At 45.7% G+C, this 26,926-nt stretch overlaps 1 protein-coding gene across 1 annotated transcript; it reads left to right on the forward strand.

Annotated features, from left to right (window-relative positions):
- On the forward strand, positions 1-25,892 carry LOC123774216 (uncharacterized). Its single transcript, XM_069308015.1, has 8 exons — positions 1-12; positions 2,586-4,154; positions 5,169-5,764; positions 6,107-6,181; positions 6,478-6,667; positions 17,918-18,244; positions 20,715-21,200; positions 24,876-25,892. Exons 1-8 carry the CDS (start codon positions 1-3, stop codon positions 25,890-25,892), a joined length of 4,272 nt encoding a protein of 1,423 aa, XP_069164116.1.
- Positions 25,893-26,926: the final 1,034 nt, after the last annotated feature.

The raw sequence follows: 26,926 nt of genomic DNA on the forward strand, positions 1-26,926 counted from the left end.
ATGACATCCAGAGTAAGTGCTTGAAACGGATATATTTTGTTTTGAAATTATTGAGATTTAATTAAATACATGCCTGGTATGGTGGCAAACAGGCTTATTCTATAATGAACAAATTCACAAGGGTCGTGACGAGGATTCGAACCTACGTTCGAGAGCATCCCAGACGCTGTCTGTCCAGACTTATTACATACTTGCAGGCGATGAGTCACAATAACGTGGCTGAAGAATGATGACCAGGCCACACAGTAGAAGGTGAAGGGACGACGACGTTTCGGTCCGTCCTGGGGCCAGATTCACGAAAGCACTTACGCAAGCACTTACGAACGTGTATATCTTTTTTCAATCTTTGACGGCTTTGGTTACATTTATTAAACAGTTTACAAGCATGAAAACTTGCCAATCAACTGTTGTTATTGTTATAAACAGCCTCCTGGTGCTTCGGAACTCATTAACTGTTTAATAATTGGAAACAAAGCCGCCAAAGATTGAGAAAAGATGTACAGGTTCGTAAGTGCTTGCGTAAGTGCTTTCGTGAATCTGGCCCCTGGACCATTCTCAAGTCGAAACGTCGTCGTCCCTTCATTTTCTAGTGTGTGGTCTGGTCAACATTATTTCATACTTCTTCTGTTCCTGTTGTATACGGGATTTATGGGGTATAGTTTTAAAGGAAGTTAAGGGTCGTTACTGGCTCTCGTCATTGGCTTCCCAAACCATTGTAAAATGGACGTATAATGAGTTTTACTATTACTTAATTACTCGTGTGTGTGCTTAAGAGTATTTATGTAGATGTATTGAAGTAAATTTATTTGCTTGGTCGAGCTTCAGCTCACAGCCCCACCTTCCTAACGTGGAGTAGTTTAGTGAACCGACTCAGTTATCACGATTTTCATGTTATATTTATATTTTAAATCGTGTTCTATGATAACCTAAAAATTTCTTCGTTAATACATTTAATTCACTCTTCGATAGCTCTAAGCACTGACAAAAAAATTCTGACATCTCTATTATCTATTTTTGTCTTTTGTTTCCGTTTATTCCTCTTTGTTCTGCTATTCCTAACAGTGAATATGGCTTCGTCTAATTTGCCTTAGAACCTTAGAATCTTATATGTCGTTATCATGTCCGTCTTATTATTTCACTCTTCTAGAGTGGCGAGGTTCTGGTGCCTCAGGTCTCTCTCTCAGGGCCCTCTCTCAGGTCCCTTTCTCAAGTCCCTCTCACAAGTCCCTCTCACAAGTCCCTCTCACAAGTCCCTCTCACAAGTCCCTCTCACAAGTCCCTCTCACAAGTCCCTCTCACAAGTCCCTCTCACAAGTCCCTCTCAAGTCAGCACTAATCCTTGTCGATTATCTGTTGCTATTATCGTGTGTGTGTGTGTGTGTACTCTCCTAGTTGTAACAACCTTGTTGTGATTGCTGGGGATTATCTTCAGTTTTGTGGACCCGCCTCTCAACCTTTATCTTACTTGTGTAAAGGTTTCTGAGCATATTGGATTCTGTTATTGCTACGTTTGAAGGTATGTTCAGAGTACCATTAAAGCACTTGATTTCTTAGTGGATTCCAATTTCTTCATTTACAATTCATTCCAAATAATGTATCCATGTCTGTCCCATCAGTTTCCATAATAATTTTGTATGTGGTAATCATGTGTCCTCTAAATTCTTCTATCTGCCAGTGTTATGATTTTCAGTTAGTTTTTCTTCATAACTCATGCTTATCATCTGTGGGACTCGTCTGATGGTGTGCCTGTGGACACATATTACAGGATTGGTTTGATATACGTTGCATGAATATTTCCTTATTGAAGTATCTACAGTTTATATACTGGATAACTTAGCATACACCTCTGCTGATATCTGTTTGAAATGGGCTTCAAGTCAAAGGTTCGAGGTGTTGTCAACCCTTAGGTCTTTATCTCTTTCTCTAAGTTTCTCTCTATCTTTTCGTACCGTGGGACTATCATGCTGTTCCCAGCAGGTAGGTTTATTACCTTGCACTTGCTTGAGTGAACTCTAGTAGCCCTCTGTTGATCCATGTGCAGTCTAGTTATCATCATCGCTTGTGTCTTAGCCGCAAATGTGACCTGCCATCTCCTACCCCAGGTAGAAATCGCTGAAAGTTGGTGAAAGTTCTCTCTCTCTTTCTCTGTTATCCACGCTCTCTCATTCACTCTTTCATTCTCTCTCTCTTACTGACCAACCAGCAAGTTTATTGTTGGTTTGAGACTTAACAACCTCTAGAGGATTATTAAAACAACCATTATTGTTTAATGATCAACCAACAAGTATATTTTAGTCCTGAATATAACCCAGATCTAAAGCAAACTTACAGTGTATATTTACCAAGAAACAGGGTATACTTCTCGATATATTCTCCATTTGTCAAGCGCAGTCATTACATTGAAGGAATATGGCTGCTGTATGTTAGCATTACACTCCTTAGGGCAAGAAATAAGTATATACTCATTGTTCCGTGATCAAAATGGATGATAATTCTACGATCTTTCAAAATGCTTGTGTCTGACCTTTGATAACATCTTCAGTAAATATGTTTAGGTATTTTTACAACTTATCATTTCCTTGCAGGTACTGTTGTTGGCTAGCCTTATGGGTACCATTCTTGCCACTCCGGATTCCGCTTCGTTTAACAACAGTCTGGTCAAGTCTGAAGTGTTACAGTCACTTGTTGTTCCATTACAGCCTCTCCCAGCTGAATCTGTGGGATCGCAGCCTATTACATCTCAAACAGAGGCTTCACAGCCTGTTTCATCAAAATATTTGGCAAAACAGAGTATCATTTCTCAGACTGTGTCATCCAAACCTTCCTTATCCCAACCCTCTGCATCCCATCCTACCCCATCTAAACCTGATTTCTCCCAGCTTCTCTTTTCAAAAGTTAGCGACTCAAATGATGAACAATTAAGACCTGTGCAGCTAAGAACTAACTCATCCAGCCATAGCCTGTCAAATCCTGGCTCGTCCAGTCAATTTGAATCGTCAGAGAACTCGTCTAGACATAACCAAATAAATCCTGGCTCGTCCAGTCAATTTGTATCGTCAGAGAACTCGTCTAGACATAACCAAATAAATCCTGGCTCGTCCAGTCAATTTGTATCGTCAGAGAACTCGTCTAGACATAACCAAATAAATCCTGACTCGTCCGTATCAAGCCAGTTAAAATCCGATGAATCAAAATCCTTTGAGATCACACCTACCCCATCCAGACCTACATCGATTACGCATGATTCATCTAGATTTATCATTTCAAATTCTGACTCGTCTAAATCTGTCAAAAGTACAGACCCATCAGAGGTAACACACATAAGGTCTGATCAGCCTGGATACATCCTACTTACTCCCGATTCATCTAAATCTGTTTTGTTGAGTACTGGCCCATTCAGATCAACACAAATGTGGCCTGATCTGTCTAAATATTCATTGATAAAGTCTGATTCTTCAACAGCTGGACTATTACGGTCTGATTTGGCAAGACTTGGCCTGTCACAGTCTAATCCATCAAAACTTATCTCCAAAAGGCCTGAAACATCAAAACCTTTTGAATTAAAGCCTAATCCCTCGAGATTAATGCTATTAGATCCTCATTCATCGAGACTTAGCTTCTTAGGATCTGACTCGTCCAAACCTCCACTGACAGGATCTGATCCATCTGGCCCCAACTTGTCAAATAATGATCAGCTCAGATCTTCTCTATCAGAACATGATGTGGTTCAGCCTGACTTGTTGACAGTTGCTCCAACGACGCTCAATGTGCCAAGTCCTACAGCCATCCCGTCCAAACAAAACGTATCCAATACTGCATCGTCGAAGCTTGGTTCTTTCAAGCCTCTTCAGTTACTGCCTATCGAAGAGGAAGTCGAACTTGAGAAGAGAGACGCCCTAAGTCAACATCAAAGTTTCTCCTCATCGAAGCCTATCCCTGAGGAAAGCAGCTTTCTCATATTTCAATTCAGCCCACGAACATCCGATCAGGTCCAGTTTAACCCAACACCTCCCAAATATGACGAAATGGATAACGATGCTCTCTACTCCCTGATTCGCCCTAAATCCTTCAACTCTAAATTCTTTGACTCCGTCCAGTCCCACCCGGATAGAGAAGAAACTCCTGAATTCTCTGATTCTGTCCAATCCTCTCCAGTTAGTGTAGAGAGGCCTATCCGAACTATCTCCTTCCACCCTCCTTCTTCCTATCCCACTACCACTCAGCCTGTAGTTTACTATCCCATTTCTGCTCGTCCAGTGACGTCCAGGCCTACTCTGTCCTTCCCAATTTCAATTTTTCCATCCACGTTTAGGCCTGTTCCGTCCCTTCCTACTTCACTTTACCCTTCCACGTTCAGGCCTGCAATCCCCTTTTCCACCCCGTCCTATCCCGTGCCATCCCACCACTCCCTGGAAGACCAGACCTCGGCAGAAATAGACAAGTATACTGCTGTAATCTCAAGGAAGCCTTCGTATGAGGTGAGATTAAACTCTTTAACTTAACTCACTTTCTCACTCTACTCTCTGACTGACTTCTGTCTGTCTCGCTACGTCTGTTTTTCTGTCTCTCTATATCTGTCATAAGAACATAAGAATCAATGAAACTTCACAAGGCTAGACTTTATTTTCGTATATCAAACTTAATATAGCACCCCTAATACCATGAGCCTTTATCTTTTTAATCAGTCTTTCATGTGGCACTGTATCAAAGGCTTTGCTAAAGTCTAGGTACACAACATCATGAACATGAACGGCCATTTGTAAGACCATGTTGTGACTCGTTTTTAATCTATGTTTTTCAAGATGAAGACAAATAGTATTTGCATTTATCGATTCAAGTAACTTTCCGACAATAGAGGTTAAGCTAATTGGCCGATAGTTTGACGCAAGTGATCTATCTCCTTTCTTGAAATTTGGTACCACATTAGCAACCTTCCACGACTCTGGCACTCTGCCTGACTCTAATGATTTATTATATATGGTAGATAACGCCTCGCAAAGCTCTTCTTTGCATTCCTTAAGCACCCTGGCAAACACTTCATCCGGCCCTGGGGATTTGCTTGAGTTTCACAATTTGTTTAATAACATTCTCCCTGGTAGCTGCAAAACTAGTCAACCTGTCCTCGTCCCCACCAACAATATTTTAAGCCGGATTTTCTGCCATTGCAGGTGGGTCGTAGACCGGCCAAGTACGGCTTCAGCTACGCGGTTAAGGACAACGAAGGAGGCGCCTCGTACGGCCACCAGGAGACCCGAGACGGCCACAATACTCAAGGCTCCTACTACGTCCCCCTACCGGATGGACGCCTCCAGAAGGTGACCTACTACGTCAACGGTGATTCCGGCTTCGTAGCTGAGGTCTCCTACGAGGGCGAGGCAAAATACCCCCCTCCACGGCCAGCTTACCAGCCTGTCTACAAGCCCGTCTCTCGCCCTTCTTACAGGCCTGATCCAGCCTACTGGCTCGGCCCAGCCTACAGGTCCGACTCGGAGGACAACTCTGACCTAGAGTCTGCTCAGGACTCTACCACTAGTTCAGAGTACAGGTCCTCCCCGGACTCTTCCTCTAGTCCAGAGTACAGGTCCTCCCCGGACTCTTCCTCTAGTCCAGAGTACAGGTCCTCCCCGGACTCTTCCTCTAGTCCAGAGTACAAGTCCTCCCAGGACTCTTCCTCTAGTCCAGAGTACATGTCCTCCCCGGACTCTAACTTATCTTCAAATTACAATAATTACAATTCTGTTGCGGACTCTCGCTCTGCATCAGAGTATAGATCACATCCGGATTCTCACTAGTCTTTAGAGTCCGAATCTTTTATATACTCTTTCCATGAGTCTAAGTTTGCCCCGGACTTTCAATCTGATCTGAAGTCCAGGTCCTCCTTGGGCTCTTAATCAGACGCGGACTCTCAGAGTACGAGCCAAGCACGGACTCTTTCTCTCTCTGGCCCAGAGCTCTCACGACTCTCAAACTCTCACTCTGCAAGCAAGAAAGCAGACAGAAAAGATCCCAGTGGATCAGACGGAACACATGACAGGGAACAGACGGAATTCTAATCAGAAGAAAGGCTTTTTTCGTCTTAAGCCATAAGAGTGAGGTCCACCTCTAGTGTGAGCATCCTCATCGAGGGTGACTTTATGCTCAAGTGTGTTCTCTTCATCTTCAAGCATGAGTTCATCCTCAGGTGTGACTCCTTCTCCACCCCTCTAAGTTTCAATATTTTCCCATAAGTTTCTGTTACTCTATTGAGGGTTCCTCTGTCCTCACCCCTGTAGAGTTCGAGAGAGTAGAAGAGGAAGAGAGCCTTATGTTGTTCTGGTACCAACAGAGCGAGTTCTGCAGAGCACAGCTTCGCCATAGAGCAAGAGACCTTCTGTGTAACCTATGTATAATACAATGTTTATTGATATGTTAAAATACACATTTAGTGCTAATGTCAATGTCTATGAATTAATTACTTGTATCCTATTTTTTTTTAAGTGTGATCAAGATACTCTTTGAAGGTGAGAGTAGTGAGAATGAGAGTGGAGAGAGTGAGAGTGGAGAGAGTGAGAGTGGAGAGAGTGAGAGTGGTGAGAGTGAGAGTGGTGAGAGTGAGAGTGGAGAGAGTGAGAGTGGTGAGAGTGAGAGTGGAGAGAGTGAGAGTGGAGAGAGTGAGAGTGAAAAACAGGTAAAATCGTACCTGCGCGTGTACTCACCTAATTGTACTCGTATTTTCATGTACTCACCTTATTGTACTCACCTAAGGGTACACATCTCACAGTGTTACAAGGATTTAGTCACTTCTGTAGTCTAATGACACGGAATTCATCCCACTTATTGTTTCTGATATATACATATGAATTATATTCATATGTATATCTTCATTCACCCTTCTGAAGATGTATTATTAAATACGAAAGTACTTAAGGAAATTCCTGTTTCAATTCTTCCTCCGTAGTCTGACACTGTCACATTTTTCATCACGCATTAATTTTCGTGATTTACACACATACATATGAATATATAATTATCTTTGTTGGGGGGACAGGAAGCCTGTGTATGTATATACTTAAGGCTTGTATCGAGGTCCTCCTCAAAGGTGGAACTTATGACCCTCCACCAGGATGCACCCCACAACAGTTGTCTGACTCCCGGGTGCCTATTTACTGCATGGTGAACAGATGTATTAGGTGAAAGGGAACGTGCTGAACCATTTCAATCTTACAAAGGGGGATCGAACTCAACAATTATCTCCGCATTAACTTTATTTTCAATTAAATTATACTTGCAACAGTTGGGATCATCTGCGTCTCTAACATCTAACTGAAGCCTCTTATTCCACTGTTACACCTGCTAACCCGGTCATAACTGTCAATACTATTTAGGATCTTATACGTCGTAATTAAGTCTCCTCTTTCCTGTCTTCAATCTAATGTTGTGAGATCCAGTTACCTCAGTCTAAATTTCTCTGGATCGTCTCGATTATTATTTTTTTAGCAGAGCACTCCTTGTAGGAGCTGCATACTCCATCACTGGTCTCACGTTGGTATTTTAGATTCCTAAATTATTTCCTTGTCCCGGTTTCTGAAATGTGTTCGAATCTTTACCAGCTGTGTATGGTAATGTTTTTTTTTGTTTACAAGTTTCTCTGATTCTGATTCTTAAATCTGCTTTATCCTCACTGTGTACTGTTCTTAAAGTTTCCTCTTGACCTCCTTCGCCCTTTCGTTGCCTTGCATTTGCTAGGGATGAAGTCAAGAAGCCATCTTTTGGGACAGTTCGACCACATCCCAGTTAGATGAAAAGCAATTATAGTGGAGAAGGCTGCAATGACTGAGTGTGTGTGTGTGTGTGTGTGTGTGTGTGTGTGTGTGTGTGTGTGTGTGTGTACTCACCTAGTTGTGTTTGCGGGGGTTGAGCTCTGGCTCTTTGGTGTGTGTGTGTGTGTGTGTGTGTGTGTGTGTGTGTGTGTGTGTGTGTGTGTGTGTGTGTGTGTGTGTGTGTGTACTCACCTAGTTGTGTTTGCGGGGGTTGAGCTCTGGCTCTTTGGTGTGTGTGTGTGTGTGTGTGTGTGTGTGTGTGTGTGTGTGTGTGTGAAAGAGTTTATTTGCCTTTGGATGTTTGGATCGTGGCTCAGTTACAAGTATTTGTCTCTCACACATAATTGGTGAAACCGGAGTCCTGTTGTTGTCGATCTGAACAAGTCTGGCAAGCCATTTGTAATTACGTCTGAGTATATTTTTTAATACAGACTCGGCATACGTGAGACACGGAGAGACACAGGGAGACACAGGGAGACACAGAGAGACACAGGGAGACACAGGAAGACACAGGGAGACACAGACAGACACAGGGAGACACAGGGAGACACAGACACAGGGAGACACATGGAGACACAGAGAGACACAGGGAGACACAGACACAGGGAGACACAGACACAGGGAGACACAGAGAGACACAGGGAGACACAGAGAGACACAGGGAGACACAGGGAGACACAGGGAGACACAGGGAGATACAGGGAGACACAGGGAGACACAGAGAGACACAGAGACACATATAAAAACATAAGAATAAATGAAATTGCAGAAGGCCTATTGGTCCACACGAGGCAGCTCGTACTTATATCCACCCAAGCTCATTCACCTACATGTCTAACCTACCCTTGAAACAACACAGTTATCCAAAGTCACTTATGCTATCCGGTAATTTGTTGCATAAATCAACAACCGTGTTACCAAACCAGCATTTACCGTCCTGAATGTAAAGAACAAGTTAGTTTGAGAGAGACAAAATGATAAACAATGTGAAAGACTGATTTGAAAACATAGAGATGGAGTAAGAAGCAGACTGTAAAAGGCAGATTTAAAAGAGTGCGTGAGACACAGCAATATAGAGACAGAGAAATATATATATATATATATATATATATATATATATATATATATATATATATATATATATATATATATATATATATATATATATAGAAGCAAGCAATATATATATATATATATATATATATATATATATATATATATATATATATATATATATATATGTCGTACCTAGTAGCCAGAACGCACTTCTCGGCCTACTATGCAAGGCCCGATTGGCTAATAAGCTTGGCAAGAAAACTTGGCTAATAAGCCAAGTTTTCCTGAATTAATATATTTTCTCTAATTTTTTTCTTATGAAATGATAAAATTACCCATTTCAATATGTATGAGGTCAATTTTTTTTTATTGGATTTAAATTAACGTAGATATATGACCGAACCTAACCAACCCTACCTAACCTAACCTAACCTATCTTTATGGGTTAGGTTAGGTTAGGTAGCCGAAAAAGTTAGGTTAGGTTAGGTAGGTTAGGTAGTCGAAAAACAATAAATTCTTGAAAACTTGGCTTATTAGGCAAATCGGGCCTTGCATAGTTGGCTGAAAAGTGCGTTCTGGCTACTAGGTACGACATATATATTTATATATATATATATTTATATATATATATATATATATATATATATATATATATATATATATATATATATATATATATATATATATATATATATATGAACAAGCCTGAATGGTCCCCAGGACAATATTCAACTGAAAACTCACACCCCAGAAGTGACTCGAACCCATACTCCCAGGAGCAACGCAACTGGTATGTACAAGACGCCTTAATCCACTTGACCATCACGACCGGACAAAATGAGGTGATAGCCGAGGCTATTTGAACCACCCCACCGCCGGCACTCGGATAGTAATCTTGGGCTATGCCCAAGATTACTTTTACTGGTAATTTACTGGTTTTATAGTAAAAAACCAGAAAAACGGCCAGCCTACTCATGAGAAACTCTCCAGACACAAAACAGAACGCTTTAAAAGAGACGAACGTCGTCTATGCCTTCAAATGCCCTCTTGGGGACTGTAAGCTCCAAAAAACCCAGTATATAGGCAAGACAACAACATCTCTTTCTAGGCGTTTAACGATGCATAAGCAACAGGGCTCCATTAAAGAACATATAATCTCTTCCCACAACCAAACCATCGCCAGAGAAATCCTAGTAAACAACACAGAGATCATCGATAGATACAGCGATAGCAGGCGGCTTGACGTTTGCGAGGCACTACACATCAAGAAGTCAACACCAGCAATCAACAGCCAATTAATGCACAACTATATTCTACCCACCTCAAGACTCCGCTCTAATATAGAAGCATCAAGAAATATGGACCAATAGGCTTTCTACAATCACTTCTATTCAATACCCATTGTTTCGTGTTCTGTCTTGTGTTGATGAAATTAATACCCTATTAATATCACCTCTTGTTCTGTCTTGTGTTGATGAAATTAATACCCTATTAATGCCCTCTTGTTCTGTCTTGTGTTAATGCCACATCACCCCTTCCACCTCACTCAAATGTAGATATAAAATCGGAGATACGTAAGTTCTATTCAGTTGTGTATTTGTGAACTAAAGTCTTTGAAAATGTAATAAGTTTTACGAAACGCGCGAGTGTCGCGTCAGACTAGAAATAAAAATGAATTTTGGAGAATTGATTTTTGATTTACCTCCAACAGTGAAAAGAAATGTACGAAAGATTGAGAAAATTCGTGTTAGAATTATTAATCTTACTTTTTCGGTCATATTTAATAATATATGTCTACAGGAAAGACTGCTACCAAAATATACTAATATATATATATATATATATATATATATATATATATATATATATATATATATATATATATATATATATATATATATATATATATATATATAACTGAAGCTCATTCCTTCAACTATATAGAAAAATATAAAACAATGGTGAACTGACTGCATATTTCTGGACAGTTGGAAAGGCTTTGGACTCCACAGGTGGCTTCTATGTAAGCTTGAGAAGCAGTAGGAGTAACCGTAAGCTTGTAGAACAGGGCAAGAGAATCCCTATCAGATAGAAAACAGATTCGTAGCGAAAGACATAACCAAAACTGATTTCTTCAGATGGCTCTGACAAAGAATGCAACACTAGCGACAAAGACACAGGAAAGTGCAGGTTAACCTGATGCTCACGTCTCCCAACATGACACTAACCACAACAGAAGCATAAACCATGTCACTTCTTCCCATTTCGGCACGTTTCCATCTCCCTGTCATGCCTCATCTCCCACTTATCACTCCCTTCAAGTCCCTTCCCATTTCCATGCTTCTGCTCAATAAACATATCCCCCAAATACATATTTAACTTTAAGTCAGACTCAAAGTGCTCTTCTATCACCATTTCATTCAATTTCTCTGTTTATCCACCGTGATGTATACACACACACACCCGATAACATCAGCTGTATGTGCAAGTTTGGTCAACATGCGAACGGTCATCAGGCATCTGAACAAAGAGCCATTCACAGCTCTGAATGCAACATACGTCAGACCTCTTATGGAATATGCAATGTGAGAACGAAGCCAGTATATTGTCACACCAGATCGAAGCCTCAAGAGATGGTCCTCGGAAAGATCCCTTCTGGCATACACATCCGTGTATCCTTCAGAAACTTGGACAAATGACACACAGAAATCACAATAGCGTGATGCATCAAATGAACAAATCCACAAGGGCCGTGGCGAGGGTTCGAACCTGCGTCCGAGAGGATCCCAGACGCTGCCTTAATCGACTGAGCTACATGGAAAAGAATTGCAACTGGTAAATCATCCTGATTTGTTCATTGGACAACTAAGCTTCTCGGTATATATATCCAATTCCTATAAACAGCACAAGATTCATGAGACACACAACACCCACCAGGGGACTTGAACCCTGGCCACCAAGATGGCAGGTATGCACTTATATAAGCCTCTCACTATACCATTGCCGGGGCTCTGAGTATGTTGCAGTGGGTATAAGTGCGTACCTGCCATCTTGGTAGCAGCAAATTCATGAGAGACCCACTCATGCATTTGCGTCCCCAGCATTGAACCCTTACCTGAAAAATTACAAGAAGAAACTAAAAAAAGGTCCAAAGACATGCAACAAGACTCGTTTCGGAGTTGAGAGGATTGAGCTATTAGGAAAGACTGTGAGAACTAGAGCTTACTACACTGGGGAAAAAGAGTAATTAGGGGGGATATGATAACATATAAGATTTTAAGGAAAATTAACAAAATAGACAAAACAGCATTGTTCAAAGCTAGGAACAGCTGAACAGATGGAAACTGGAGACGCAAATGAGCCATAGAAACATCAGGAAGAACTTTGTCACCGTCAGAGCTGCCAGTAAATGAAACAGGATAGACGCAGGAGTCTTTGAAGCTAATCCGATTTAAAATTGTAAATATAAATATGATACAAGCGTGAGAAATGAATCATTACATTAATCTTCGAACGTTCGAAAGGCGGAACTCGGAGCCAAGCTCGTCCCCTGCAAGCACATCTAAGTGAGAACACACACACACACATACAAACCCCGGGGACCAGAAGCTGGAAAATCAAACAGCACAAATGACTACACTACAAAACCCACGTACCACGAACACACCTGAGTGTAGACAACACACTTAGAGGTTGAGACACACACCACCGCCGCGCCCTCAGAGGTTGAGACACACACCACCGCCGCGCCCTCAGAGGTTGACACACACACACACCACCGCCGCGCCCTCAGAGGTTGACACACACACCACCACCGCCGCGCCCTCAGAGGTTGACACACACACACACCACCGCCGCGCCCTCAGAGGTTGACACACACACACACCACCGCCGCGCCCTCAGAGGTTGACACACACACACACCACCGCCGCGCCCTCAGAGGTTGACACACACACACACCACCGCCGCGCCCTCAGAGGTTGACACACACCACCACCGCCGCGCCCTCAGAGGTTGACACACACACACACCACCGCCGCGCCCTCAGAGGTTGACACACACACACACCACCGCCGCGCCCTCAGAGGTTGACACACACACACACCACCACCGCGCCCTCAGAGGTTGACACACACACACACCACCACCGCCGCGCCCTCAGAGGTTGACACACACACACACCACCGCCGCGCCCTCAGAGGTTGACACACACACCACCACCGCCGCGCCCTCAGAGGTTGACACACACACCACCACCACCGCGCCCTCAGAGGTTGACACACACACACACACACCACCACCGCGCCCTCAGAGGTTGACACACACACACACCACCGCCGCGCCCTCAGAGGTTGACACACACCACCACCGCCGCGCCCTCAGAGGTTGACACACACACCACCACCGCCGCGCCCTCAGAGGTTGACACACACACCACCACCACCGCGCCCTCAGAGGTTGACACACACACACACCACCGCCGCGCCCTCAGAGGTTGACACACACACACCACCGCCGCGCCCTCAGAGGTTGACACACACACACACCACCACCGCGCCCTCAGAGGTTGACACACACACACACCACCGCCGCGCCCTCAGAGGTTGACACACACCACCACCGCCGCGCCCTCAGAGGTTGACACACACACACCACCGCCGCGCCCTCAGAGGTTGACACACACACACCACCGCCGCCGCGCCCTCAGAGGTTGACACACACACACACCACCGCCGCGCCCTCAGAGGTTGACACACACACCACCACCGCCGCGCCCTCAGAGGTTGACACACACACACCACCGCCGCGCCCTCAGAGGTTGACACACACACACACACCACCGCCGCGCCCTCAGAGGTTGACACACACACACCACCGCCGCGCCCTCAGAGGTTGACACACACACCACCACCGCCGCGCCCTCAGAGGTTGACACACACACCACCACCGCCGCGCCCTCAGAGGTTGACACACACACCACCACCACCGCCGCGCCCTCAGAGGTTGACACACACACCACCGCCGCGCCCTCAGAGGTTGACACACACACCACCGCCGCGCCCTCAGAGGTTGGCACACACACCACCACCGCCGCGCCCTCAGAGGTTGACACACACACCACCACCACCGCCGCGCCCTCAGAGGTTGACACACACACCACCACCACCGCGCCCTCAGAGGTTGACACACACACCACCACCGCCGCGCCCTCAGAGGTTGACACACACACCACCGCCGCGCCCTCAGAGGTTGACACACACACCACCGCCGCGCCCTCAGAGGTTGACACACACACACACCACCGCCGCGCCCTCAGAGGTTGACACACACACCACCACCGCCGCGCCCTCAGAGGTTGACACACACACCACCACCACCGCCGCGCCCTCAGAGGTTGACACACACACCACCACCACCGCGCCCTCAGAGGTTGACACACACACACCACCACCGCCGCGCCCTCAGAGGTTGACACACACACCACCGCCGCGCCCTCAGAGGTTGACACACACACCACCACCGCCGCGCCCTCAGAGGTTGACACACACACCACCGCCGCGCCCTCAGAGGTTGACACACACACACCACCACCGCCGCGCCCTCAGAGGTTGACACACACACACCACCGCCGCCGCGCCCTCAGAGGTTGACACACACACACACCACCGCCGCGCCCTCAGAGGTTGACACACACACACACCACCGCCGCGCCCTCAGAGGTTGACACACACACACACCACCGCGCCCTCAGAGGTTGACACACACACACCACCGCCGCGCCCTCAGAGGTTGACACACACACACACCACCGCCGCGCCCTCAGAGGTTGACACACACACACACCACCGCCGCGCCCTCAGAGGTTGACACACACACACCACCGCCGCGCCCTCAGAGGTTGACACACACACACACCACCGCCGCGCCCTCAGAGGTTGACACACACACACCACCGCCGCGCCCTCAGAGGTTGACACACACACACACCACCGCCGCGCCCTCAGAGGTTGACACACACACACACCACCGCCGCGCCCTCAGAGGTTGACACACACACACACCACCGCCGCGCCCTCAGAGGTTGACACACACACCACCACCGCGCCCTCAGAGGTTGACACACACACCACCACCGCCGCGCCCTCAGAGGTTGACACACACACACCACCACCGCCGCGCCCTCAGAGGTTGACACACACACACCACCGCCGCCGCGCCCTCAGAGGTTGACACACACACACACCACCGCCGCGCCCTCAGAGGTTGACACACACACACCACCGCCGCGCCCTCAGAGGTTGACACACACACACACCACCGCCGCGCCCTCAGAGGTTGACACACACACCACCACCGCGCCCTCAGAGGTTGAGAGAGATTACCCAAGAAAATAAGGAGGCCGCCACCGGGCTGGTTCAGAAGACGAGAGTGTCGACACGCTGCGCTGAAACATCTTAATTCTCTGATTGGCAGAGATTAGAGGGGTGTTTGAGATGGGAGACGGGGAGGAGGGTGGTACAGACGCAGGGTGGGATGGAAGGAGGTAGGAAGGGAGAGAGAGGAAGGAAAAGAGAAAGGGTGGGTGGAAAAGACAGAAGAAAGGAGAGTGTGGGAGGATAGGATAAAGAGACGTAGAGAGAACTTAAGAACAAGCAAAATACAGGGATGATGAGCATGTGAGAATAACGAATAAAAACAGTAAGATAAAAAGAGAACAGAAAAACAAAAAAAACATAAAAAAATATATATCCAATAATCCCTAAAATCTTACAAATGCGTCGCCATTACACCATTACAAATAATATTATTGACCTCTACAAGCCTTCAACACTCTTATTTCACCGTCTAATTAACGCATTTGTGTCGAGTTTGATAACGTTAACGACGTGGCTATTTACCAATGTGATAATGGCTATTTAACGACCCCTATTTAGGTCGTAGGGGCGTGCCAGTGTTTCATTCATTTAATGAGTCAAAATGAGTATAAATGATTGAGAAATGCATTCTGTAATCATACATATAATTGGATACATTCGCGTTTACATGAAGTCTTACAGGAGCCGAGCAAGTCTCTACAAGCATATGGAGATGAGGAAAATTCTTCCCTCCCTTCTCACTCACTCTTCTTACTCACTCTCATTTCCCCCCTCTATTCACTCTCTCTCCCTTCCCCAACCCTCCACCTTTCACTCTTCCCCTCTAACCGTTGACGGCGGCTCAGTATAGACTGTCATCCACCACCTGTTGAGTCACGCTAGGAGCAGCAGCTGAAAGCTGCAAAATTGTTCCACACACACTTCCCATGATATCTGTAAGTTGTTTATTGTTTCTCATGCGGGAGAACGTGAGAGTCAGAGTGAGAGAGATACACACACACACACACACACACACACACACACACACACACACACACACACACACACACACACACACACACACACACAAGGAGAAGAGGAAACGGAGGTCGCCAAAAGCCAAGGAGCAGCAGCAGCTCTCGACAGCATCCCTACTGGTAGGAGGAGAGGATGCTGGGCATGAACACGTGTCTTTGTTTATGTTTACACTGATCAGCTGTTGTATCAGGGTGCGCGAGATGGGTATCTGCACACGTGTCTTTGTTTATGTTTACACTGATCAGCTGTTGTATCAGGGTGCGCGAGATGGGTATCTGCACACGTGTCTTTGTTTATGTTTACACTGATCAGCTGATGTATCAAGGTGCGCGAGATGGGTATCTGCACACGTGCCTTTGTTTATGTTTACACTAGTCAGCTGATTTATCATTCATGCAAAATTTCACTATTTTCATTTTTGCTTATTGCAATTCATGCTATTGTTAACACTGAGTCACCATAATATATTTTAAGTACCTAAATAAACGAAAAACTCATCAATCACATGCATGATTTTGATATCCGAAATGGTGAGAAAAAATGTCGAAATTGCCAGTTGAGCATTTCACATTCTCTGGAGTCATGTAACAGGTGGTTTGAAGCCTGGTGGTTAGTCCAACACATACTCACACAAACAACAACTCAAATAGACACACGTACACATACACACACACATCCAGCAAGACACAAACATGCACATACACACACATACAGTCTCCTACACACCCAAAAATTATAAAGAGAGGATAATATAGGCACAAAACTGAGAGATAAGTGATTATGCTAGCAATATTTACTTCATTGTCATAGAACCACTCTCTGTAACTGGTACAAAAAGGTGTTTATTATGTGAAACAGAAGATGCAGTAGCCCAATAACCTCCGACTATGGATGTAAGGTTCCCATTGGAGATGATTTTCACTCCAGAAAACTAGAGAATAATTTTTTTTGAGAGAGAGAATATATATTTGTTGACAAGTGTTGAATATATGTTAAATTATGGCATGATAACATCTTGTGTGGCTCAGGAACTCTTAATTCAACGCCTTGTGTGACTCAGGAACCATTTAATCAACACCTTGTGTGGCTCAGGAACCATTTACTCAACACCTTCTGTGGCTCAGGAACCATTTAATCAACACCTTGTGTGGCTCAGGAACACTTTACTCAACACCTTGTGTGGCTCAGGAACCCTTTAATCAACACCTTGTGCGGCTCAGGAACCCTTTACTCATCACCTTGTGTGGCTCAGGAACCCTTTACTCAACACCTTGTGTGGCTCAGGAACCCTTTACTCAACACCTTGTGTGGCTCAGGAACCCTTTACTCAACACCTTGTGTGGCTCAGGAACCCTTTACTCAACACCTTGTGTGGCTCAGGAACCCTTTACTCAACACCTTGTGTGGCTCAGGAACCATTTAGTTAACACCTTGTGTAGCTCAGGAACCCTTTACTCAACACCTTCTGTGGCTCAGGAACCCTTTACTCAACACCTTGTGTGGCTCAGGAACCCTTTAATCAACACCTTGTGTGGCTCAGGAACCATTTTATCAACACCTTGTGCGGATCAGGAACCCTTTAATCAACACCTTGTGTGGCTCAGGAACCATTTAGTCAACACCTTGTGTAGCTCAGGAACCCTTTACTCAACACCTTGTGTGGCTCAGGAACCCTTTAATCAACACCTTCTGTGGCTCAGGAACCCTTTACTCAACACCTTGTGTGGCTCAGGAACCCTTAGAAAGGTGGTGAACGTACCCAGAGACCTGCTGATCATGCCCAGGGAGCAGGATAACGTACCCAGAGAGCTGGATAACGTACCCAGAGAGCTGGATAACGTGCCCAGGGAGCTGGATAACGTGCCCAGGGAGCTGGATAACGTGCCCAGGGAGCTGGATAACGTGCCCAAGGAGCCGGATAACGTGCCCAAGAAGCTGGATAACGTGCCCAGGGAGCTGGATAACATGCCCAGGGAGCAGGATAACGTGTCCTGGGTGCCAGGGGGTCCAGATATAAACACTGGAAAATGCTGAGGACTCGTCCTCAACCAGGGTGCTCTTGCCTTGCGGACACGCGCGCTCTCACACGCGCACTACGGTCATGGCCATGTTCATTATGAGCTCTCTAGGTTATTTTGGTGCGTGTACTCACCTGGTGTACTCATTTAGGTGTATTCACCTAGGTGTACTCACCTACTTGGGCCCCATACCCATCCCGTGGGCAGTAGTCGACCCCATACCTATCCTGTGAGTGGTAGTGGACCCCCCATACCCATCCTGTGGGTGGTAGTGGACGCCATACCCATCCTGTGAGTGGTAGTGTACCCCATACCTATCCTGTGGGCGGTAGTGGACCCCATACCCATCCTGTGGATGGTGGTGGACCCCATACCCATCCTGTGGGTAGTAGTGGTCCCCATACCCATCCTGCAGGCGGTAGTGGACCCCATACCCATCCTGTGGGTGGGTGGTAGTGGACCCCATACCCATCCTGTGGGTGGTAGTGGACCCCATACCCATCCTGTGGGTGGTAGTGGACCCCATACCCATCCTGTGGGTGGTAGTGGACCCCATACCCATCCTGTGGGTGGTAGTGGACCCCATACCCATCCTGTGGGTGGTAGTGGACCCCATACCCATCCTGTGGGTGGTAGTGGACCCCATACCCATCCTGTGGGTGGTAGTGGGCCCCATACCCATCCTGTGGGTGGTAGTGGACCCTATACCCATCCTGTGGGCGGTAGTAAACGCTATACTCATCCTGTGGGTGGTAGTGGACCCCATACCCATCCTGTGAGTGGTAGTGGTCCGCATACCCAGCCTGTGGGTGGTAGTGGACCCCATACCCATCCTGTGGGTGGTAGTGGACCCCATACCCATCCTGTGGGTGGTAGTGGACCCCATACCCATCCTGTGGGTGGTAGTGGACCCCATACCCATCCTGTGGGTGGTAGTGGGCCCCATACCCATCCTGTGGGTGGTAGTGGACCCTATACCCATCCTGTGGGCGGTAGTAAACGCTATACTCATCCTGTGGGTGGTAGTGGACCCCATACCCATCCTGTGAGTGGTAGTGGTCCGCATACCCAGCCTGTGGGTGGTAGTGGACCCCATACCCATCCTGTGGGCGGTAATGGACCCCATACCCATCCTGTGGACGGTAGTGGACTCCATACCCATCCTGTGGACGGTAGTGGACCCCATACCCATGCTGTGGGCAGTAGTGGACCCCATACCCATCCTGTGGGCTGTAGCGAAAGAATAGTCACGTATAATAGGGTCACGTACAAAACCCCAAAGGTCTTGAAGGTAAACAGTTTACACCGAAAATAAACTAGTTACAGCTTCCATGTGCCTGAAAATACATTTTCACACTACAACTCGACCGCCAACCACTGTTGCCATTTTAAACCAGTTCATGAACGCGAAATTACTTTCCAACTCACTATCATCCACTTCTTCAGAGCTTCACCTGCGGCTAGCATTTCCGAAGCTTTTCGCTGAAGCCTCGAACGCCTTTCCCGCTTGGCTTCGAGGAGGCGGGCGGGGTCGAGGGTATATAAGGGCCGGCGCATGGGGCCGAGGTCTCATTCCTCCGCTATGACTCTCCAGGTGAGGGTGTCCTCACGGACTGGTTCGCTTTGTAGCTTAGATTGGCTATTTTGGTTACTGCTTCGGCTGTTTGGATGTTGTGTAACACGCTTCGCTCGGTGGTTGATGTGCTTGTCTAGTTGTGTCTGCGGGGGATTTGAGTTTTGGCTCTTTGGTCGCGCCTCTCAATTGCCAATCAACTGGAGCCAATCAAATGTGTGTGTGTGTGTGTGTGTGTGTGTGTGTGTGTGTGTGTGTGTGTGTGTGAGTGTGTGTGTGTGTGTGTGTGTGTGTGTGTGTGTGTGTGTGTGTGTGTGGTGTGTGTGTGTACTCACCTAGTTGTGCTTGGGGGGGTTGAGTTCTGCTCTTTCGGCCCGCCTCTCAACTGTCAATCAACTAACTGTTACTACTAACTTTTTTTTCCACACACACACACACACACACACACACACACACACACACACACACACACACACACACACACACACACACACACACACACACATAGGAAGCAGCCCGTAATAACTGTCTAACTCCTAGGTACCTATTTACTGCTAGGTAACAGGAGCATCAGAGTGAAAGAAACTCTGCCCATCTGTTTCCGCCGGCGCCGGGAATTGAACCCCGGACCACAGGACTACGTATCCAGCGTGCTGTCCACTCACCCACCAGCGCCCCTTGTATGTGTGTGTGTGTGTGTGTGTGGGTGCTTGTGTGTGTGGGTGTGGGTGCTTGTGTGTGTGGGTGTGGGTGCTTGTGTGTGTGGGTGTGGGTGCTTGTGTAATTGGTAAATTTAATTTAATGTGGTATTCCAGTTTCCCTATTTTGTATTTTTTTTCTTTATGTAAATATAAACCTTTCCACTTCTGGGTAGATACTGATGCTTGTGGGTGTGTTGGTGGGCGTCAGAGGCGGCCCTGAGAAGCTGTCTGTGAACCTCACATCAAACTACGCCGCGCAAGGGCGTGGCAGCTCCGTACATGCCCCAGGGTACAACGCCCACACAGCCGCAGGTCTGGGTACTTCAGCTGCTACTTACGATGTCCCTGAAGCCCTGAGTCTTGACTTCAGCGACGCGGAGTCTCAAGAACCTGCTTACAGTAATATCCCTGATACTAGACACAACAGTCCTGACGGCCCAGAGTACAAAGCCTCAACTGTTGCAACATACAACAGGCCTGACTTGACTTCCTCCAGATACAGGAGTCAGAGTACTCCAAAGTACAGCAGCCCTGAGAGACTAGTTCCCGACTACGGCGACTCTTATCCTTCTGCTGCTAAGCAAAGATCCAGGGGACGAGCCAAGTCCTTAGGCGACTCAACATACCATGAGAACTCTCTCCAAGACGACAAATCAAAGGTAAGACAGCAAAAGGCATGTTTAAATTGTCTCTCTAGTGCTAAATTAAGTCAAAGTTATCCCGTCCTCCCTTTTAAAGAGAAGTCAGGATGAACGACATATTTAAATATTTAGGAAACCCGCAAACAAATTTGAGAGGTCGGTACAGCTAGTTGGTTTAATAGCTTTTATGCACACAATACCCTTTTCGTGGGCGTTGGTGGATCCCCATGCCCATCCCGTGGGCAGTAGTGGACCCCCCATACCTATCCCGTGGGCGGTGGTGGACCCCCATACCCATCCCGTGGACGGTGGTGGATCCCCATACCCATCCCGTGGACGGTAGTAGACCCCCATACCCATCCCGTGGGCAGTGGTAGACCCTATACCCATCCCGTGGGCAGTAGTGGACTCCATACCCATCCCGTGGGCAGTAGTGGACCCCATACCCATCCCGTGGACGGTGGTGGACCCCCATACCCATCCCGTGGACGGTGGTGGATCCCCATACCCATCCCGTGGGCGGTGGTGGACCCCATGCCCATCTAGTGGGCAGTAGTGGACCCCATACCCATCCTGTGGGCGGTGGTGGACCCCCATACCCATCCCGTGGGCAGTGGTAGACCCTATACCCATCCCGTGGGCAGTGGTAGACTCCATACCCATCCCGTGGGTGGTAGTAGAAAGGGTTACAGAGGCACATAATGGGTTCAGCTACTGAACCCAACAGTTCATTTCAATCTCGTTTACTGACGTTACGGTTTTGTCCTCATATTACAGCTCTTTTTCCTTATATTCCAGATCCTTGTCCCAATTTACAAGCTCCTTGTTCTCAAATCCCAGATCCTTACCCTCATATCCCAGATCCTTGTCCTCACATCCCAGCATATTTTCATAATCCTTCTAAGTGCTATATAGTCATACTGGCTTAGCGCTTGCTCCACATGTTTACCTTATCTTAGGTAAACTATTGAGAGTATATATCACGTTCAGTATTGGTAATAATCAACAGATGTAAACCATTAGAGTGGGTACCACATTGAAATCAGATGTAAACTTGTAGACTGGAGATCACTTTGAAGATATATGTAAACTAGAGGATAGTCCAGGTGAATGAACTGGATCCCAGTTTGAAAATACGTGATACATTATACATTTTTCGCTTAAAAAAAAGGGTATGTATTTAACCCTTGTCAGTCCCTCACCCCAGACCATTCTTCCTGCAAAGTTGAGTGAAACTACCCCCAAGCGTCTGGCATCCAACCAAACAAACATTCTCTCTTACAAGACAGATTCACAACATAAAATATAAGAAGTATCAAAAGAATGATATTGATTCTGTCTTCCGATTTAATGAGAGACTTGGGATTGCTTTCTTGAACGCCACTGGATTGGTGAATTCTCGCGGAAGCCTATTTGGGAATCACTAGGTCTAAATGAAGACCCCGGCCAGGATTCGTCAAGCATTTATGTGCACAGTTACGAAACCTGTACATCTTTTCATAATCATAGTATGTATTTATTAAACAGTTTACGATCTTGGAAACTTCACAACCCAAGGTAATTATTGTTATAAACAACCTATTAGTGCTTCGGGGCTCATAAACTGCTTAATATATACAGAATATGCCACCAGGAAAGATATACAGGTTTCGCAAGTGGGCGCTTAAGTGCTTGAGGAATTCAATCAGCTGTGATATCCGAACGCTTGGTTTGACGGGTGACGAGGAGACCAAGAGGAAGAGATGCAAAAGCGTTCGAATTTGTGTCACTTTTTGAGGAAAAGCTTTGTAAAACCACCACCTACACTAACCCCATTATAGCAACGATCTACCACATATTATACTGACCCCATTATAGCAATGATCTACTACATATTATACTGACCCCATTATAACAATGATCTACCACATATTATACTGACCCCATTACAGCAATGATCTACTACATATTGACCCCATTACAGCAATGATCTACCACATATTATACTGACCCCATTACAGCAATAATCTACCACATATTATACTGACCCCATTACAGCAATGATCTACTACATATTATACTGACCCCATTACAGCAATAATCTACCACATATTATACTGACCCCATTACAGCAATGATCTACTACATATTGACCCCATTACAGCAATGATCTACCACATATTATACTGACCCCATTACAGCAATGATCTACTACATATTGACCCCATTACAGCAATAATCTACTACATACTGACCCCATTACAGCAATAATCTACTACATATTGACCCCATTACAGCAATAATCTACTACATACTGACCCCATTACAGCAATAATCTACTACATATTGACCCCATTACAGCAATAATCTACTACATATTGACCCCATTACAGCAATAATCTACTACATATTGACCCCATTACAGCAATAATCTACTACATATTGACCCCATTACAGCAATAATCTACTACATATTGACCCCATTACAGCAATAATCTACTACATATTATGAACAAAGAGTCCAATAATGAGAAATAATGTTCAAATAGAGTTTCTGTGTACTTGAATCTCTTTACTGGTTCTTCTGTGCACAGAATCACGTCAGCCTCTTCATTTGCCACAACGTACATAATACAAAGTGCTAACATAACCAGCACCGTACGAACCCGAGCCACCTACCTAACCTAACCTGCCGATACAAAGAAAAAGGTGGATATTTGTGAGTTGTTAGAGTTCATAGTAGTGTGTAATTTGTATGTTAGGAACTATAGCGTATAAAATGAGATGTACTGGTTGAGAGGCCGGATTGGTGAGAGGGAAGAGCTTGTCAGAGAGGAACCCAGACACTTGGGGTGGACGGTAGAGTGACGGTCTGGCCTCATGCAGGTCGGCGTTCAATCCCCGACCGTCCATAAGTGGTTGGGCACCATTTCTTCCCCTGTCTCATCCCAAAGCCTTGTCCTCACCCCTTCCAAGTGCTATATAGTCGTAATGGCTTACCCCTTTCCCCTGATAAATACAAAAATAAATTACTTATCAGGGAGGACTAAGGACTTCTAGTTACAAACTGAGGCTATGTAGGCTTAACGTTAGAACATAGAAATTAAGGAAACTGTAGAAGGCCTATTGGCCCATATACGTGGCAGTTCCTATTTACATCCACCCAAACTCATATATTTTTAACCTACGCTTGAAACAATCCAGAGACCCCCACTTCCATTATGTTACCTGGTAATCTGTTCCATAAATCAACAACCCTATTTCCAACCCAGTATTTATCCAGGTCTTTTCTTTATCTTAACTTTTCCATTGTGTAGCCAGTGTTTCTTCTGTATTGTGTTCACTTATTTTTAACCTTCTTTATATTCTCTTTTGTTATGCCTTCTTTTTACACACTTCAGTCATGTCATACTTCACTCTTCGTCACTTGTTTGAGTGCTGTGGCGGGACACTTATACTTAAGTGCTTTCTGCCCCATTTCTGTGAAACATTTAGTCAATTAAGTATTGAAACGCATGCGGGCGAGGAGTCACAATAACATGGCTGAAATATATTGACCAAACCACACACTTAGAAAGTGAAGGGACGACGACGTTGAGAATCGATTTGAGAATGGTCCAGGACGGACCGAAACGTCGTCGTCCCTTCACCTTTCAAGTGTGTGTGTTTTTTTCAACACTGAAACGCATGTTAATAGCCTTGTATCTCCCTCAGCATCCCACGCAGTACAACTTCCAGTACGACGCTCAGGACCTTCAAACCGGAAAGAACCACGGCCACCAGGAGACCCGAGAAGGCTACAATACTCAGGGCTCCTACTACGTCCCCCTTCCGGATGGACGCGTCCAGAAGGTGACCTACTACGTCAACGGTGATTCGGGCTTCGTAGCCGAGGTCTCCTACGAGGGCGAGGCAACATATCCGGATCTTCAGTACTCTCGGGAGTCAGATAAATCAGCCTACCATCCTGATCCGGAACCTAGACGCGCTCCAGAATCTAAGCAAAGATACCTATCAACCCCTATCCCCAATTACAAGGAAACTCCAGCCCCCAGCTATCAACCTACGCCTGCCATCAGCTACAAACAAACTCCAGCCCCTAGCTATCAACCTACGCCTGCCACTAGCTACCAACCTACTCCAGCACCCAGCTACAAGCCTCTCCCAGCTCCCAGCTACGAGGATACACCTAGTTCAACCTATGAGCCTATTTCTAGTTCAGAATACGAACCTACAGTAGCCTCTAGACGCCAGTCTGCCTCTAGGAATGGGTACCAACCTTCTCCCACTCCAATTTACGAGCGAGCGCAGAGTCCTGCCTACAACCCTGTCACCATTCCAGCTTACCAAACTTCTCCAACTCCCAGACGAAGGCCAGCCTTCACTCCCAGCAACGCCCCAGCCCTTAGTCCAACCTACGGGCCAATTCCTAGTCAAGCCTACGAGCCTGCCCCTAGTGCATCCTATGAACCAGTTCCTAATCAATCCTACGAATCGGTTCCAAACCCGAGCTACAAGAGTGCTCAAAGAGCAGTTTACAAGCCTGCGCCATCTAGGATCTACCACCCTACACCTCCCCCTAGCTACGATCCCTCCCTCAGCTACGAGCCTTCTCCTAGCTACGAGCCCTCTCCTAGCTACGAGTCCTCTCCTAGCTACGATGAGGACTCTAGCCAGGAGTACAGACCCACAGCGTCAACAGAACACCGGACTCAACCCACATATGCATAATATGTAGTTAATAATATTAAGTAACTAGATTGTATATACCTATTAAATGTACAAATCGTTCATTGTTCATTATTTCCTCCATGTATAACAACGCTACGCTCCTGTACAGGCAGAATCTCTGAGATACGTTTAATGGTACTCTAATATAGAGGATTGATTGGATTGTATCATTCCAATCACTCACTTGGGCCAAGATCATGGGAGCCAAACTTAAAATAAGCTACCAGGATTCACGACCCACTTACGAGGTCAACACCTCTTATCTAGATCATAACGATGTTGTATCTACGAAGGTCTATGAACGTCAAACCGCTACGAATTTCGTAACTTTCCGGAGCTAAGTAAACATAACTGGCTTCATGCAAGTCGGCGTTCAATCCCCGATCGTCCAAATGGTTGGACACCATTCCTTTCCCCTCCCCGTCCCATCACAAATCCTTATCCTGACCCCTTCCAAGTGCTATATAGTCGTAATGGCTTGGCGCTTTCCCCCTGATAGTTCACTTATTTTCCCGTCGAAATTAAAATGATTTTATGTATAACTCAACACCCTGAGTCGAACACCAATGACATATTTCTTGGAGAAAGACAACCTTACCAGATAGACAGTAGTCTATCACTACCAGATAGACATCAGACCATAACTACTAGACAGATGCTTCCAGGGGAAAATTCGAAGCTCGTATTATCCAAAATAAGAAAATTATAGACTAAATGTGTCCAATACATTCACTTCTTACAAATAATAAATAAAAAATGGTTTTAATAGACCTGAAACATATCCAGGCCTCAAGAGATATAAATATACATTAACTGAAAAACTAAACTAAATAACTAAGATTGAGTTAAAAAAATAATTAAAACATTAATTATTAATTTATAATAATAGTTATTATTACACACAGAATTTGTTCAATAGTTATTAGTATTATTATTACATTTATTTTTTATTTGTGAACTTTATGTATTTTACAATAAGTCTTTTGCACTCTCCTGAGTGCTTTATCAAGGTCTGAGTGTGTGATTAGACGTTG

This window comes from Procambarus clarkii, chromosome 61 (assembly GCF_040958095.1).
Source record: "Procambarus clarkii isolate CNS0578487 chromosome 61, FALCON_Pclarkii_2.0, whole genome shotgun sequence".
Classification (NCBI taxonomy): Eukaryota; Metazoa; Arthropoda; class Malacostraca; order Decapoda; family Cambaridae; genus Procambarus; species Procambarus clarkii.